Here is a 19,347-nt window from a genome sequence, read left to right as displayed (position 1 = left end):
TTTTTTTTTTTTTTTTGGTTTTTGGTTCTGTCATTCCATTTTTTGAGCCAAGGATTTCCAATATCCTGAAGATCCCGGTGGTATCTAACACCAGTACTGGAGTGCAATTTCAATACAAATTTGAGGTACTTCTTCCTTACTTAGGTACTTCCATTTTATGCAACTTCACACTCAGAGGAAATGTATTTTTTAGAATGTAACATACACATTAATGCAGCATCAATATGAAAACAACATACACACACAGAGAGAGAGAGGAGCCATTTTCCTGCATCATGTAAACATTTACTTTTCTTTCTAACATTTTAAGGATAATCGCTATTTATATCCTTTCAAGTAAGTTTTTCAATGCAGAACTACTAGTTGTGGTTGACTATTTTCATTGTGATATTACTTTACATAAGTATAACATCCGAGTACTTGTTCCCTTACTACTGAACACGCTGACACACAAAACTGTCATAGATGATAATGTGAAATATATGTGCAACCCCATGTTGATGTTTATCATGCGACATAATTCAACTTTAATGAATTACACTTATCATTTTAATTGTGCACTGAATATTCAGAGGGAGGATGAGAATTGTGAAAGCAAAATTTTCTGAAAAGTTTAGGGAGCTACACTGTTTTTGTATTTATAAACTAATTTTAAAAAACACCTCATTTGTTTACGTGCATATTAGACGTATATACCTTGCGTATCAGGACCTGTGGAATTTCCCACAGCCCTCGTACCGCCCATAAGCACTCTGATTGGGTGAAGCTACTCCCCGCTGCGCGTTCCTAACTTCTCATTGGTTGCTGGTCCTGTCAGTTCTCCCGCTTCCTGCTTCACGGTTCGGTTTGTTGTTGAAGCGGAGTGACTTCAAATGTGGACGGAAAGAGTTTACAAAGTTGGTAAGTTTTAATGGACCTCTTGAGCTGCTGTAGGGTTAAACTGTGTGGTACGTGTTTAGATTACACTCAAGGAAAGTAACTTATGCTATTCTAATGGTGTTAACAAATGAACGAAGTTTCAAAATGAACTTTACCTGCCAACCACCGCGCAAGGTGAACGGACCTCCAGGTGTTTTAGTCCTACTACTGTTATTTTTACATTTTGTGAATAATCAAATTCCTTTCTTTTACAGGAACATGACGAGTTTAATTCCGCTGTGATTAGCCTTCAAATTAAGACAAGAAGTAAGATGTCTGGGGCACACGAAAACAGGAAGCGCCGCCCCCCCAAATATTTTTTAATCACGACCGATATGAAGGTTCACGACCAGTTGGAAGGTACCATTCGCCTACATAGGGGGTACCTGTGCCAGGAGCAGGATTCAGCCAAGAGCAGGGGGGACTCCCTGTGGGTTAAGGTACGGATACCCACTTGAAGTCAATTTACGTCATCTTTTTGACTAGACACAATATAGAGGTGCTAGAGCAGGGCTGTCAAACTCATTTTAGTTCAGGGGCCACATTCAGCCCAATATGATCTCAAGTGGGCAGGACTAGTTAAATAATAAGAAAAAAAACTAAAATTAAATTATAATATTTACATCTACAAAAATTTGAATAACATGAACAACTGGAAACATCCTAAGAAAAACAAGTGCAATTTTAACAATATTATGCTTCAGATTATTAGTTTATCAGTTATACATGTGCATTACAACTTACATTACTATTACAAATGCACAAAACACTTAATAATAGGGAGAATATTGGTAAAATTGCATTTATTTACCTTAAGACATTTCAGGTTATTCACATTTTTTGTAAAAGAATAGTTTAATATAAACATTTCCATTTAGTTTTATTTTTTTATGCTAAAACAAAGAGAAAATTGGCTGTTTTCATTATTTATAGGTTTAATATGATAGTATTTTACTAGTTCCGACCCAGTTGAGATCTAATTGGTCTGTATGTGGAAACTGAATTCAAATCATTTTGACATCCTTGATTGTTTAATATCTTCAGTGTAATTTTTGCATTTCACAAATTCATACCAGGGGGCCGGATTGGACCCTTTGGCAGGCCGGATTTGGCCCCAGGGGCCGCATATTTGACACTTGTGTGCTAGAGGATGCTACTGATGGACAGTGGTGGTAAAAGAACTACTGTCATTTTGTAAATACTCCAGTACAATACTATATTGCTGCTGTTTTAATATATATTTACATTTTACTATATTTGAGTGTAGCACTGTGTTAGGTAGTATAATCTACAGCAATATATCAGATTGTCATATATCTGTAGCATCTCTATCTAGAACCAGTTATCACTAAACAGTAGGGATGTAACGATATGAAAATTTCATATCACGGTTATTGTGGCCAAAATTATCACGGTTATCATTATTATCGTGGTATTGTTGAAATTGTGCTCAAAATGTTCAAAAAGTGCTTATACACACACTGAAATAATTTAACCAAGTTGTATTTTGAAAATAAAAACAACAACAAAAAAAACAAATAAAATAACTGGCACAATGTACCTTCTGTTGGCAGAAACATTCAAATATTAGCCCTTAGTGGTCTGAGCCTTTTTTGGCTGTTTTTCAGTGCTTTTGATTTTGCCTTTATATACTATATAAACAAATACTTACTATACCTATGTTTGGTATCTTTTTTTTTCAGCACAACTTCATCTATCTCATCTGTCTATTATTTTTTTCTCTTTAACCTACTATATCAACATAAAAGGCCAGAAAGGTGAATATTGGTTCCAAATATTAAGTATATAAAATTAAAATTGTAATAAATTAAAACTATACTCAAATATTTGACATAAAAGCAGATCTTTACATAGGCGTTTTCTGTGGAAAAGTGTGGTAATCAAACACGGTTATCATGATAATTAGAATTTAAACGGTAATACTAACCGTCTGCAATTTTACCGCAGTTTATCATTTTACCGGTAATTGTTACATCCCTACTAAACAGTCAGCTTTTCTTGAGCTCTGAAAAACCAAGTCAAGTCATATTTATTAATATAGCACATTTAAAAACAACCTCAATTGACTAAAGTGCTGTATAACATCAACCAAAGGATACAATTAAAGCAATAGACAAGATTTTAAAAATTAAGAACAATTCGTATAGAAACTAGGTAAAAACACAGTAATTAAAAAGTAATTAAAAAACATAGTACTAAATTTTGAACTAAAAACAGGGCCAAAATACTTAACTTAAAAACTTAACTGGAAGTGATCACCAAAGAGAACAGGTGGGTTTTTAGTGGGGATTTAAAATGCTCAAGAGACTGTGCAGTTCTAACCTGCAAGGTAGGCTGTTCTACTGTTTCAGGGCCACCACAGAAAAGGCAAACCTCAGTGCTCTTGGTGCATTGTAGGGACATAATAGTAAAAGATAGGGAGACACCATTTAAAAGCATTTAATAAACCAGCCTGTTTTTCAGTTAGCTTTGAAACAATTTTTTTTTATTGAATGGGAAAGAAGATGATGTAAACGTAGTGTTTAATTTAAAAAAAATTCTACGGTCCAGCTTGATAGCATCCACCATATGCATCCGTCTCTTCTGTCCTTTCCCTCATGTTTGCCTATTTCCTGTTTTTCCTGCAGGTGTTAGATAATGGCAGTATGGTAAAAATAGAGAGGAAGTTTCTGCTTGATGTCCCAGTGGACCTTGGCGGGATATTGGAGCCTGTAACTGATCGTGAAGCTCGCATGAGACTAATAAGTAAGTATCATGTGTTTTGTGTGCTCATTTTCCTGCAGCAGTGCAATGGATAAAGTTTTACTAAAGATAATTTGATTTCAGTCACTATACTAACTCAAAAATGTACAACAACAGTACCTCTCACCTCAAAGGGGGTATATTATTAGTAATTTTCTGGGTTTCTCTTCTGGGTTTTTATTTGTAATTTTATTGTTTTATATTTTTGTAGCCAATCCTGGAAAGCTACAACACTTGGCTTCTTTAACTGAAGGTGCCCCACTCTGGGTCCAGATTGGTCAACAGGATGAGCTGGCAGAGGCAGAACTTCAATACGTTGGTCCACTGTCAGGAGGGAGCAGTGCTGTGTTTTTTGGGGTGCAGCTCAAGGTAGATTGACAGTATTTTCAGTATCCCAGAGAAGTGTGAGGATTTCACAGAATGACCCCGGAATGGGAAGTCATTTTATTTTGAACATAATTCAATCACTGTATGTTTCTTGCACTTAAATGTAAAGAAAATTAATCCATTTGGAGGCTTTCTTTTTCTGTAACAGGGTTTCGTCAGTTTCCAATAATCCTGATTATAAACTGTAATATGTCTTTAAGTGTAACTTCACACCCATTCCCTTACGGTGACTGCAAAAAAATGGCCTTCAACAGAGCCACTGGTTTTGTTTGTTCTGGGCTTTTTAGATGAGGTGATATTAACTGTTGTCCAGACTCAAAGATACTAGGTAATTGTATCTCTGAGTTTGTATAAAAGGGAGAAAAGGAGTAAAGGGAGTCATCCATTCTGACATAACTAACATATGACAACTATATGGAGTAGTATATACTTTTTTTTCTGCAGTTAAATTGTTCTGAGAGCCTGCTAAATCTTCCACCCTGGATTATTAAAGAAGATTCATAATTATCTTAAAAAGGTCTAAATTTTAGTTTGCTGAAAATTGCAAAATAGAATAGGCTTTATTGTCATTACACAGGTTGTGCAACATAATTACAGGTGGTCTCTGCTGGCAACAGTGTACTATGTCACTATGTACAGAACAATAAAATACAGACATATATTAAAAAAGGAGAGAAAAAAAAAGAAGAAAAAAAGTATATATATATATATATATATATATATATATATATATATATATATATATATATATATATATATATATACACACAGGGGTTGGACAAAATAATGGAAACACCTTAAAAAATCAACAAAATATAATTTAATATGGTGTAGGTCCGCCTTTTGCGGCAATTACAGCCTCAGTTCTCCGAGGTATTGATTCATACAACTTGTGAATTGTTTCCAAAGGAATTTTAAGCCATTCTTCAGTTAGAATACCCTCCAACTCTTTTAGAGACGATGGTGGTGGAAATCGACGTCTTACTTGAATCTCTAAAACTGACCATAAATGCTCAATAATGTTGAGGTCTGGGGACTGTGCCGGCCATACGAGATGCTCAACTTCATTAGAATGTTCCTCATGCCATTCTTTAACAGTTCTAGCTGTATGGATTGGGGCATTATCATCTTGAGGTGAAGGTGTTTCCATTATTTTGTCCAACCCCTGTATATATAGTGTGTGTGTGTGTGTGTATGTGTGCAATAGAGATGTGTGTAAATTAGAGATATACTGTATGACAATAAAGCAAATATATCAGTGTAATATCATCATACATGTCCCAGACATGAAGTACATGTTCCGAGAGTAGTTATTGGACATTACAATGAGGTATAGTGTGTGTCTGCACAGCCCAGGGAAGAAACCCTGAAGTAGCTGTTTACAAAGTAGAAATCTGCTTCAAACAGGAACCTGTGATTCTTCAGAAAGTTCTCCTGTCAATAACTTTTCCTCCTATTTTACTTCCCCAGGGCTCTGCAGTAGGTAGAGGAACAAGCAATGGTTCATACAAGGGTCACCAGTTCTTCCTCTGTCCAGAAGCCTCTGCTCTCTTCGTCCCAGTCAATCACATCAGGCTCCGTAGCTGGTCCCGCAACAATGGCCCCGAAGCACATGAGCGGCCGCGTGAGCGAGAACGAGTTCACCGCAACAGCAGCAGCAATCATCACCCCAGCAACGGGCACCACAGCAACAACAACGAGCGGTCAAATCACCAGCACAGCCGCCACATTAATTATCACCATCATCGTCCCATCAGCCCTCCTCACACACATGTTATGCTCCCTCGAACCGCTGAGGCTGCACCTTTTACAGCTCAAGTTCAAAACCAGATCCAGGTTCGAGGACCCACTTCACCTGTGCCATTTCAAGTTGGCCAGCGAGTGTGTTTCCCCCTGGAAGACGTTGTCCATGGGGGTGAGGTGCGCTTCTGTGGTCTCCTACCAGGACGGTCATCTTCAGGAATGTATGTCGGGATTCTGCTGGTTAGTAGAGATTATTTCAGGGTTTTTTTCTGTATATGTTTGTTTATAGAGCTCCTCTCAAGATTCATGTTGCATGTGCTTCAGGTGCTTCACAAAGGCAGGAAAATAAAATGGACAATATTGATGTGTAAAAAGCAGTATACTGTTGAAAAAGGTGTGAATTGGAAAAAATTAACTAAAAGACAAGACAAGTGTATTTATATAATTCCTTTCATGCACAAAATCAACGTAAAGAAAAGGAACATTGTTAGGAAAATAAAATCAAAGAGATTAGCCACTTAACAGCAGAAATATTTTTTAAAACTCTGAGGAAAATAATAGTAAAAATATCAAAATCAGACACCTGTAGTGCATTAAGAATGAATTCAAAGAGTACAAGACAGTGCACAAAAAAGGAAAGAATGAAAAGGAAAATCTGATAAATGCGCAGTAAGTAGCTATTCTATATCAGATTATCTAAAAATAACAAGGCCAATGTTCTAAACTTGGTTAACATGAGCTCATTCATTTTCTGACAGTAAAACGTTTAACATTACTTGTGGTTATTTCACTAGCATGAAATGACATAAAGTGAATATGTGTCATTAAACACTTTGTGAATAAAAATGTCAGACATTTGGCAGTGCTCTGATTCCAGTCCAGTCATGTAGTGGATATGTTTTGAGTTTTTATTGTGAGCAGTAATATAACAGAAGCTGTGATGTGCAGCACGTCTCACCTGTCTCTGTTGTTTTGATCGAAAGACATCTAGCAGCAGAAATGACAAACTGAAAGGGTCTCCAGTAAAAGTATGTACTGAGAAAATACTATCTTGAAGGAGATCAGAGACTCAGATGACCAGAAAAGGCAGTCATTATAGTGTGTGTCCTTTACCCAGACCTACAAACTGTTTATTAGGATCATCTGTCCTTTTGTAGTGCTGTTGTGTGTCTGCCCGAGTCTTTGTGTTGACTTTGTGTCTCCATGCTTTACATTACAGGACGCTCCTATTGGAAACTGGGATGGCTCTTATAAAGGAGAGAAGCTCTGTCATATTCCTTCACCCCTCTATGGAATACTACTGCCAGTCACCAAGGTTTCCTCAGGTATGACAACTATACGCTCAACAAGTCCTGAAAATAGGTTTAAAAAATAAGTCAACATGTATGGAACCAGTCAAGATCCAAGAACTGTCATGTTTTTACACATATAATATTGGTGTCATTAGGCACTCAGTTAATAAATGAATAACCTAAAGAGAAGTACATTAGCTGAGCGAGAAGTTATAACTTCTCTTCAGGTTTTTCCAGGTTCCATCTTATTTATTTTAAACCCCCCCTCTTGTTACTTTAGCAATATACTTGTGTGTGTGTGTGTGTGTGTGTGTGTGTGTGTGTGTGTGTGTGTGTGTGTGGTATTATACATTCTTTGCTCATTCTTTGCTTTTTTTAAAAGTGAAGTATTTAAATAGATTTGCAGGATTTTATTCTGTACCTTATATATTTTATTACATCCTTAGTTGTTAATTCACTGTCACTTAAATGTTCAAAATAAAAGAAGAATAATCAAATGCATTCATATTATCTTTTAGCTGTCAAATTATAATTGTTAATGAAGTATCAGTGTGTATAAGAAGTAGTCTTTTCCATGTGGTCAACTATTTTGTCAGTTGTACCTATTTGTCAGTTAATTTACAGAAAATGTAATGTATTTAGATATGAACTGGTATCTGGACATGAAATGAGTTATACTGGGAAATTATAATGTGGTCATTTTATACAGCCCGACAACAAAACCCCTGTTTACAGTATATACACTGTAATATGTAATGGAAAAATGCATTTTCTGTAACAGTAGACACTCATATTAACACTTGAAAAAGAGTGTTCACCTGATTTTGTATCAAGGGAATTTTAAGCTGACTTGCAAGTTATTTTTGTCCACATATCAAGTAATAGTCAGTGTTATAATTCACATTCTGTGTCCTCAGAGCTAAAGTCCAGCCGTAGCAACCCAACTACTCAAATTCTCAAATCCATCCTGAAGCCAGTGACATCAAACATCAGTAAATCAAGCCCATCGTCACCACCTGCATCTGCTCTAAAGGTGGCCCTGATGCCCCCCTCTAAACAGCCACTTAAACCTCCTCCCCTGCCCCCGCCAAAGCCCGTCCTCAAGCCCCTCCCTCCTGTCCCACCCCCCAAACTGCACAGCCCAGTGTCGCCCACTGAGGCAGACCAGTTCCCGTACACCAACGGCATGTACAGCCCTCCCTCGCCACTGAGATCACCAGACAATGGTGAAGCTTCAACAGAGAATGGAGAGCCTGAGTTGGAGGGGGACTTGGAGGTGGGCTCCATGGTGGAGGTGAACGACCCGCCACTTTTTGGGGTGATCCGCTGGATTGGGCGGATTAATGGCATTACAGAGCCAGTCGCAGGAATTGAGCTGGTAAGCCAACACTATGTTTCACATCTTTCCTTTAATGAGAAAAACTGATAAATATGTATGTATATGTAACAACATTCTGGATATTCACTCTGGTCATTAACCATTGTTCTACTAATATATTCAGCATCTTTTATAATGATAAGTTAACAGACACAAAACACTGATTTTGTTTTTCATCATTAACATATACAGTACTGTGCAAAGGTTTTAGGCCACCTTGTTTGTTGTTTTTTCAGGGTTGAAATGAACATACTGCACATATTTAATTCTCATTCTCTTTTCTTCAGATACAAAAATAAATACAATTTAAAAATATAAAATTAGTGTGATAATGCAAATAACTTCAGAGGTCTAGCTGTCTTATACAAAACATATTGCAGCATGTATTCTGTTGTTTATAGTAGAACAACACAAGCTGGGCTATTTGTTTAGGAATGATCCTTTAGCCAGTATAAGTTTTACACAGTAATGGGTAATGCGTCATAGCTGTCCAAACAGTCCAACAAAACAGTTATTGACAGCTTACATTAAGAAGGGAAGTCACAGAAAGTTGCCACTGAAGAAAGCATCATTATGAAAAGTCACCTAACAGAACAAAGTCTGGCAGAAAGAGCTGGATGAGTAGGTGGGAAAATCCAGAAATTTAAACTTAAGTAGGAATGAACTAAAGCATTTGTGAAACACTCAGTCTGTATCAGACAGCTGAACTTTCGCTTCCCTTTTACATCATTGTTATTATACAAGATGCACTTGGAATGTGTGTAAAAATGTGAAATTACCGTCCTGTGTGTGTGTCAGGACCAGGAGCTGTCTGCTGGAACAGACGGGAGTTACCTCGGTGAACGCCACTTCCGTTGCCCAGCCAACAAGGGGCTGTTTGTTAAACTTCGTAACTGTCGGCGGGACTCCAGGTTTCCTGCCCCCGAAACACCTGTCAATCAAGTGGAGAGATGCAATTCCATAGGTAGAGTCTATAACTGTAGGGTCAAACATCACTCTCAGTCCTGTGGTGGTGTACATTTCAGATTGTGTCATTCACTCTTGTGTTTCTGTGGCTTGCAGCCTTTGCAGAGTGGGGCAGTGAGCGCGTGGAGGACCACACACCTCCTGTAGATGGAGACGAGGCCAGAGACCTGTACCAGGGCTGGAAAAGAGGCATCCAGGGTCACCTCAACTCTTGCTACCTGGATGCTACACTGTTCAGGTAAAATCTAAGTCTATGGAGAAAACGAGTGGGGAAAAATAATGTCTTCTCTTAAAACCAGTCGCTGTGATCCATCCCTTTGTCCTTCTCTCTCCAGTTTGTTTTCCTGCTGTAGTTCTGCAGACTGGGTTTTGTTTTGGCCATCTCACTCTGAAACTGACCCGAACTCCGGTCAGGCTCAGGACCTGCTGCGCTGTGAGATCGTCAACCCCCTGCGCAGGTCTGTTTGTTTGCATTTATCTGTTAGTGTCCGTTAAGAACCTGTTATTACACTGGTACTATAGCTGAAGGTGGTGACCACGAGTAATTAAAGCTCTGTTCAGTTGCTAACAGTAGATCTATGACTAATTATATTAAACGTAATGTACTCTACAGATTTTGTCAGTCAACTTGGATTTGACTGTTGAATAGGTTCAACTTTTGGTTCCTTTTTTCATGTAGACTTACACTATATTGCCAAAAGTATTGGCTCACCCATCCAAATAATCAGAATCAGGTGTTCCAATCACTTCCATGGCCACAAGTGTATAAAATCAAGCACCTAGGCATGCAGACTGCTTTTACAAACATTTGTGACAGAATGGGTCGCTCTCAGGAGTTCAGTGAATTCCAGTGTGGAACTGTGATAGGATGCCACCTGTGCAACAAATCCAGTCATGAAATTTCCTCGCTCCTAAATATTCCACAGTCAACTGTCAGCTGTATTATAAGAAAGTGTAAGTGTTTGGGAACGACAGCGACTCAGCCACGAAGTGGTAGGCCACGTAAACTGACGGAGCGGGGTCAGCGGATGCTGAGGCGCAGAGTGCGAAGAGGTCGCCAACTTTCTGCAGAGTCAATCAATACAGACCTCCAAACTTCATGTGGCCTTCAGATTAGCTCAAGAACAGTGCGCAGAGAGCTTCATGGAATGGGTTTCCATGACCGAGCAGCTGCATCCAAGCCATACATCACCAGGTGCAATGCAAAGCACCGGATGCAGTGGTGTAAAGCACGCCGCCACTGGACTCTAGAGCAGTGGAGGCACGTTCTCTGGAGTGACCAGTTGCGCTTCTCCATCTGGCAATCTGATGGACAGGTCTGGGTTTGGCGGTCACCAGGAGAACGATACTTGTCGGACTGCATTGTGACAAGTGTAAAGTTTGGTGGAGGGGGGATTATGGTGTGGGGTCGTTTTTCAGGAGCTGGGCTTGGCCCCTTAGTTCCAGTGAAAGGAACTGTGAATGCTTCAGCATACCAAGACATTTTGGACAATTCCATGCTCCCAACTTTGTGGGAACAGTTTGGAGCTGGCATGACTGTGCACCAGTGCACAAAGCAAGGTCCATAAAAACATGGATGACAGAGTCTGGTGTGGATGAACTGGACTGGCCTGCACAGAGTCCTGACCTCAACCCAATAGAACACCTTTGGGATGAATTAGAGCGGAGACTGAGAGCCAGGCCTTCTGTCCAACATCAGTGTGTGTTCTCACAAATGCGCTTCTGGAAGAATGGTCCAAAATTCCCATGAACACACTCCTAAACCTTGTGGACAGCCTTCCCAAAAGAGTTGAAGCTGTTATAGCTGCAAAGGGTGGACCCACGTCAGATTGAACCCCATAGACTAGGAATGGGATGTCACTTAAATTCATATGCGAGTCAAGGCAGGTGAGCAAATACTTTTGGCAATATAGTGTATCTGGCAATCAGTTGGCACCAGTTTTCCTCATCTTTCAACCACATTACACCCACAGGGACATATTTTGTGAATGTTTTTAAAATGTAAAAGGCAGAAAAAGATAATGTTAATGATATGAGATTGAACAAATTCATCAGAATAACTAGAAGCACTCGGAGAGCGCAGACCTCCGCCAAGGCTGATCAGTGGCCCCCCCCGTGGGCCCCCCCACCCCCGATCACCACCAAAATTTAATCATTTCTTCCTTATCCCATTTCCAACAAACCCTGAAAATTTCATCCAAATCTGTCCATAACTTTTTGAGTTATGTTGTACACTAACGGACAGACAAACGTGCCCCCCCCCGTGGGCCCCCCACCCCCGATCACCACCAAAATTTAATCATTTCTTCCTTATCCCATTTCCAACAAACCCTGAAAATTTCATCCAAATCTGTCCATAACTTTTTGAGTTATGTTGCACACTAACGGACAGACAAACAAACAAACAAACAAACAGACAAACAAACCCTGGCAAAAACATAACCTCCTTGGCGGAGGTAATAAACCAGGATGCACTTATCTATCTATCTGTCTGTCTGTCTGTCTGTCTGTCTGTCTGTCTGTCTGTCTGTCTGTCTAAATCAACCTCTTAAAGTATTTTGTTTCACTTTAAACATGCACCAAAAGGTCTTTAAAGGTTAAAATACTCTAAAACAATGTGTAAATGAAGTTAAAAAAAGAGAGACAATAAAATAAGTAACCTTGCTTAAACATAAAACCAGATAAATAAGTGTAATCAGGGTTAGGATTGTCCTTCCAAACCTATGTCACCATATTTTAGGCTTCTTCTGAGACATGCTTGTGGTTGAATTCATCAGCCACTCCCCCCCACATTGCAGCTTCTCTCATTAGTTCAACACCCTGTCATCACATAGATTATTAAGTGTGCTACTATGTGAGCTGCTGTAAATATTGTTCTGATTACCCTTTATTCATAGTTCCTTATGTCATCTCTGGGCATTTCTCTAAGCTTCTAAAACACAGCTCAACTCAAACAATGACTTAAGGGTCTCAGACAGTTAAATTGAATATAGGAGACAAGTCCAATAAGACTGTTTCTCCACATTCCTCATAAATATTTTTTATACACAAGATATAGAGTATTCCTTAAGTATGTGTGTACTGGTGTGTTTGCTAGGTATGGCTATGTGTGTGCCAGTAAGACCATGGCCTTGAGACGACTCCTGGAGGCTGCAAACAGCGACACAGGCTTCACGAACCAGGAGAAAGGTACAGAATGTGTTTGTTGTTTTGCGTATGAAAGCAGTCATTCCTGCATTTGCGTTCTGCATGTGCATGTGTCACAGTCCTGCACAAGCTGTTTTTGTGTAACCACACTGAGGAATGCTGTCCTGCTGCTCCTCCGTGTCTCAGATCCAGAAGAGTTCCTCAACAAGCTTTTCCAGCTCCTCCAAGTCGAGCCGCTCCTCAAGATCAGGTAACTTCACTGACGCTCTTTTCGGTCTTTTTGATTGTGTGCAAATCAGTGTCAAAGCCAGACTGGGTTGTCTCAGGGTATTGTCTGTTGTTTCTTACTAACAGTCTAAACAATAGTGGAAAGATGAGATGTATTTGAGGATTTTCATCCTTTGCATTACTCTTAACAGATATATTAACCCATAAAGACCCAAACAGCCACCAGCGCCCAAAACCATCTACTGATCTAAAATGGTTAAGGACTTCTGAACTACTAAATCTATTAATATATTGAAATAATTGGAGTAAAAGGTAGTTTGTCATCTTTTCATGATCATCATATATGACCCATTTGGACGTTCAGAGGTTCTGTATTGAACGTGGAAACATCGTCATCTTCTACAAGATTGATTCACCAGTTAAACCCATGGGTTGGATCATTGACAGTGTATGGACACACTGAGTTTATGTTCAGTTAATGATTTATTATACTGAAAAAGTCATTTCTACTTCAGTTTTCTCTGTTTTTGCTTTAATAACCCTCAACTTTACTGTGAGCTTTTATGAACATCTACATGGTCAGTGAATTAAATATAGGAAAATGCATTATTTTCACTGAAAAAATTCAAAATACAGCGGACAAAATAAAAATAAATGGTGATAAATTACTTAAGAAAGGTTAAATATAATGAAACATTTATTCGGGAACTGCCACAAAGGTAGCACTGGGTCTTTTATGGGTTAAAGCGAGTTCAAACACTATGTTAAACAGATACAGTGCTTTGAAAAAGTATTTGCCCCCTTTCTGATTTCTTACATTTGTGCATATTTGTCACACATAGATCTTTCAGATTAGACAAAGGTCACCTGAGTGAATAAAATACACATAAACCTACCTGACCCTGTGTGAAAAAGAAATTGTCCTCATTGTTACATCCCAAATTGCCACTTTTTTTGGAAAACTGAGTTAATTTTCACTAGCCACATCCAGGCCTGATTACTACCTAACCAGTTCAATCAAGAAACAGCTTAAATAGAACGTCCGTCAAAGTGAAGTAGGGTAAAAGTTTTCAAAATGCCACACATAGGGCCAGGTTGGTTTACATATCTTTTTTTCTCTTAATAAATTAAATCATCTTTAAAAAACTGCATTTTTATTTATTCAGGTCATTATTGTCTAATGTTGTAATTTCTTTGATTTTCTGAAGCATTTAAGTGTGACACATGCAAAATTGTAAGAAATCATGAAGGGTGCAAATACTTTTTCACAGCTCTGTATTTAGTGTATGGATCCTGAAGGTATGAGTTGCAGATAACTTTTTATACTCCAGGGGTGTCAAACTCATTTTAGTTCAGGGGCCGCATTCAGCCCAATGTGATCTCACATGAGCCAGACCAGTTAAATAATACCATAATGACCTATAAATAATTACTCAAATTTTTGTCTTTGTGAAAAAAGTAAAAAAAAAAAAAAAGTGTGTGAAAAAAGTAAAATTACATTATGAAAAAGTGAAAAACCTGAACAACCATGTACAACCTGAAATTTCTTCAGAAAAATAAGTGGAATTTTAACAATTTCTCAACTTAATATTATAGTGCATCTACAAATGCATAAAGCATTTAGTAGCAGGCGTTATGTTGTTAAAATCGTACTTAAATTTCTTACAACATTTCCGGTTCATAGTTGTTCAGATTATTCACATGTTTTTTCTGGAAGGATAGTTACCTCCGCCAAGGAGGTTATGTTTTTGCCAGGGTTTGTTTGTTTGTTTGTCTGTCTGTCTGTCTGTCTGTTTGTTTGTTTGTCTGTCCATTAGTGTGCAACATAACTCAAAAAGTTATGGACAGATTTGGATGAAATTTTCAGGGTTTGTTGGAAATGGGATAAGGAAGACATGATTAAATTTTGGTGATGATCGGGGGTGGGGGGCCCACGGGGGGGGGGGCACTGATTGTTAGTGTGCAACATAACTCAAAAAGTTATGGACAGATTTGGATGAAATTTTCAGGGTTTGTTGGAAATGGGATGAGGAAGAAATGTTTAAATTTTGGTGGTGATCGGGGGTGGGGGGGCCCACGGGGGGGGCCACTGATCGTTAGTGTGCAGCATAACTCAAAAAGTTATGGACAGATTTGGATGAAATTTTCAGGGTTTGTTGGAGGGAGGGGGGGGGGGGGGGGGGGGCATTGATCAGCCTTGGCGGAGGTCTGCGCTCTCCGAGTGCTTCTAGTTTGTAAATGCAAATATTTTTTTCACATTAAAGGAGTGATATTTTGCTTTTCTTTAATGGAATTATGCATTTTCAAACATTTCCCTGTGGTCTACATAAACTGTAAATGCTATGCTTGGGTCTGAATTCTGAAATTAATTCAACTCCACAGGTCCATCTTCAACCCTATTTCTGAGTAATGACACCAGAAAGGTCATTTTGAGGGCTGGCCCTTTAAATGCAAATTTAAAACAGGTTGTAGAAATCCACTCAATTTTTGCCAAAATGAATATAAAGATAGCTTTGCAGCACCTGGAGGGTTCAATTTTAAACTTCTTGAATTATTAGGGTCCAAGTACACAAATAAATGTACCAAAGACTAATAAAAGTGGGTTTAGCAAAATATTACCCCTTTAAACCAAGAAGAATATTTTAAGTTCTTATTATTTATAGGTTATTGTGCTATTATTTTACTTGATCACATTGGTCTGTATGTGGAACCTGAAGTAGAACATGTTTGACACCCTTGACTGATAATATCTTCAGTGTAATTTTTTGCACTGGGCCCTTTGGCGGGCCATTTTTGGCCTGCAGGCCATATGTTTGTTTGACACCCCTGCTCTACTCTCTTAGATCAATGACTCAGCAGCCTCAGGAGTGTCACCTCTACCAGCTCTTCCCACCTTCCCTCCCTCCCTCCCCCTCCTCGCCTTCGCCTGCCTCCCCTCCTCTCTCCCCCATCGCTCTTTTTTCGCCATCGTCCAACCGGATGCGAGTGGCGAGCGTCCAGGCCCTGCTGGAGTCCTCCTTCCTCCACTCAGGACTTAAGTTTGTAGAGGTAATTTCAAGACTTCAATCTGACATGTCGCTGGATAGCCAATTAAATCAGACCCGGTTAATCATTCAGAACTAATACAAAACATCAGAACTTTATATTTATCGTTTGCTTATTATGTTAATGTCTCCTTTTAAAAATGATGTGAAATGAGTATGTTTGAGTACTTAACCCTATAACGCCAAACGTATCATATTTGATACATGAGTTTTGAAGCCCTCTACATGATCAGTGTGATATTTTTTTTCCTTGAAAAATCTGATGTGTACAATTAGATACATGCAATACACGGATAATCCACGAGGGGGGAGGAATTCATTCACCAGAGGCCTTTCCAGTGACACTACAAGACTGTCATTAATGAGGAAGGAGGCAGAACTTTGCCAATTTTGAAAAGGAATTACCAATTTGTTAGACATGTTTGTGTTGTATTATGTTTTTGTTTGTTCAAAAATAGTAATATTTTAACATTGAGAGCAGATGTATCAAATATGATAGAAAATTGAAACTCATACATGGAAATTGATATTTGAAAAAAATGTTTTCTGGTTGTTCAGAAGGACCAATAAAGGCTCCAGTTTCCAAGAACTGAGATTTTTTGTCAATGATTTAATGGTTCAGGTTTTACAGGCTTAATTTTGGAGATGGGACTATTTACTGTATTAATTTGCCACCAGGCTCCGTCCTGCCTGCTTCTGCTGATGCCCCGGTTTGGAAAAGACTTCAAAATGTTCGATGCCATTTTACCCACCCTCAGCCTCGACATCACAGATCTTGTGGACGACAGTAAGGAAACAATCTGTCACTGTTCCTAGATCTAGCACAACTCACATATTTATCACATTTTTTTTGTATCTTAATAGAGTGTTTTAATATGTATATTTGGTATATATATTAATATTCAGAATTATATATATGTTTGTATATTTAGAACTTTATCTCTCTTATTTGTTTGTAGCACTGCGACAGTGCAGTATCTGTCAGGCTGTAGCTGAATGGGAATGCATCCAGTGTTATGAAGACTTAGACATCACTCCTGGTCAGCTCAAACAGTACTGCCAGACCTGCAACACACAGGTACTCATTATGCAGCCTCGACTAAATATTAGAAAGCCTAAATACCTTTTTAATTTAAAGGTTAAATGACATTATTATCAAATATTGGCAAATCATCTTTAATTCTCCACTCCCACTCAAAAACTTTTCATTCTGTAGCTTGTGCTATGGATTTTTTTTTTATTATTGATCAATTTCTTATAAATGTTGAGCCTGTTTTGTTGATGCTGCAATGTTTCTCAATGAAAACTGTTTAGCCGCATGCTTTCTAATAATGATAAATAGCCCTATATTTAATGTATTTTTAAAATCAGTGCATATATTTGAAAGTTGTTATGGTTGTAAATATTCCCATGTATTTCTCCTTTTTGACTGTAATATCAAGTAATTTTGCACATGCATTATAATATTATTACTTAACACTGTTATTGCTGTTTAAGTTTTTATCCAGCCCTTTGTGTATGGTTAAACATTAAACTCAAGGCCCTATAATGCAGTAAGCTGTGTTTAGTCTAAACATTTTGGGAACTGCTCATTTAATAACAATATCCTCCTCCACCTTTTGTGAAATCCAGGTTTTCTCAATACACAGCTAGTGTTTAATGAAAGGCTTTAATATATTTCCTGCAGTTGACACATATATTGACTCTGCCCACGTCTGCTGCTGATCACCAGGTCCATAGTCACAAGAAGCGGGTTTCCCACAGCCCAGTCCAGGTTGGTGTTCCTGGGTTGACGTGGACCGGCCCTCTCCACTGCACTCGCCAGCGAATGTCTCTGTTTGCTGTTACATGTATCGAGACCAGCCATTACGTGAGCTTCGTCAAACACGGGCCGCTCCACACAGACTGGCTGTTTTTTGACAGTATGGCAGATCGGGAAGGTGAGATCAAATCAGGCACCTGGGTTTTTGGTTACAAAGCTCGAACGGCAGCTATAAAAGAGCTCCAATTTCTCTGCGTGCTTTCATCCAGGTGGAGAAAACGGCTTCAACGTCCCCAGAGTCAAGGCGTGTCCCGAGGTGGGCCGCTACCTCAGCCTGTCAGAGGAGGAGCTGAGCAGAGTTGACCCCGCCTCCTTACGAGAGCCCGCCCGCCGCCTGCTCTGTGACTCCTACATGTGTTTGTATCACAGTCCTGAACTCAGCCTCTACAAGTGATATGAAGAAAAAACACAGCTGCTCACTTAGGCTTAAGGGCCATACACACCAACAACTGCTACTTACACTGATGAACAATACCATTCTATAAACAGTAACTGTGTCAGAGCCCCAAAATCGACCTTTTGTGCATCTGCAACAGTGTGTAGATGCAAATTTGAAGTCAGCATATGTTAATGTTTTATCCACAACTCTCACTGTAGGTCCTCTTAAAGAAAAGTTAAAAAGAGGGTTATTTACCTTCGCCCGTTATTTATCCAGTTGAGTTTAGAATTTAAAAACATAGTAGTTATTGTTCTAGTTCTTGGTGTGGACGGCCCTCTACTTTATATAATAGCACATCATATATTATATTTTATAGGAATGATCAAAAAACCACTTAGTCCAATGTTCCTTTTCACTTTATCCCTTTGATTAGAAATGGTTCATAAAAATGAAAGACACAGAATGTATTCTCTATGACAACTGCTTCCAAACTCTGAACCAATGGGATTGTATAACATAATCCACATCCAGCACTGATAGACTGAGTCAATCTAGTCAGACTATGTATATAAGCCTGATACCGAAGCATCGTTTCTGTTGCGGCTGATAAAAGTTCAGGTTTTTACATCCATACCTAAGGTGTCTGAACTGGATCTAGACCAAATCGGGTTAGACTGCCCAACCAAAAAAGGAGTGACTGAACAAGTTGTTATTTGAATTTTATTAATGTCATAGCTTTAATGTGACACAAATAAACTTTGATAAGGTCGGTGTTAGTTCTATGCTATGTTCAAAGTAAACCAGTGTCTTAATGTATGCAATGAGTATGCCTGTAATGTATAACATGTCATATGTTACCATTTGATTTGCACTGTTTTATTTACATCTCATATGTGTATATAAGAAAATGCCTTAAACTGACTGTGAAAGTTGCACAGAAATATCTAAACTTTTGTATTGTATATGGGTTGTTCAATATAAACCAGCCACAGGAATGGAGACAAATTCCAAGCAAATAAAAAAATGTATATTCCTCTATTTTGTTGTTTCACTCTGTGCTTTTTTTTTTTTAATTATACACAGGTATCGTTTGGGAACTTACAAAAAGCATAATACAACATAATATTTTTTTTATTAAGCACAACAAATGAAATTAAACTTATGTATGAGTCAGAAGATTTTAAGATGGTAGACATAAGACTGGAATAAAATGGAGAATAAGTGACAAAAAAGAAATAGAAAACTGTTTGCACTGGCTATCAGTGAATTATATAAATCTA

General features: G+C 38.5%; 1 protein-coding gene across 1 annotated transcript; it reads left to right on the top strand.

Annotated features, from left to right (window-relative positions):
- The first annotated feature begins 831 nt into the window (after nucleotides 1–831).
- cyld3 (cylindromatosis (turban tumor syndrome) 3) lies at nucleotides 832–18,095 on the top strand. Its single transcript, XM_030162931.1, has 17 exons — nucleotides 832–900; nucleotides 1,134–1,358; nucleotides 3,567–3,684; nucleotides 3,893–4,050; nucleotides 5,539–6,051; nucleotides 7,031–7,136; nucleotides 8,021–8,481; nucleotides 9,280–9,445; nucleotides 9,544–9,685; nucleotides 9,783–9,905; nucleotides 12,545–12,636; nucleotides 12,781–12,844; nucleotides 15,666–15,870; nucleotides 16,545–16,653; nucleotides 16,826–16,944; nucleotides 17,599–17,806; nucleotides 17,898–18,095. The coding sequence occupies exons 2-17, from the start codon at nucleotides 1,191–1,193 to the stop codon at nucleotides 18,080–18,082; spliced, it is 2,937 nt and encodes a 978-aa protein (XP_030018791.1). The 5' UTR covers nucleotides 832–900; nucleotides 1,134–1,190; the 3' UTR covers nucleotides 18,083–18,095.
- Nucleotides 18,096–19,347: the final 1,252 nt, after the last annotated feature.

The sequence above is a fragment of the Sphaeramia orbicularis genome, chromosome 18, assembly GCF_902148855.1.
Source record: "Sphaeramia orbicularis chromosome 18, fSphaOr1.1, whole genome shotgun sequence".
Classification (NCBI taxonomy): domain Eukaryota; kingdom Metazoa; phylum Chordata; class Actinopteri; order Kurtiformes; family Apogonidae; genus Sphaeramia; species Sphaeramia orbicularis.
Note: the sequence above shows the minus strand (reverse complement) of the source record. Positions and strands in the feature narration are given on the sequence as shown.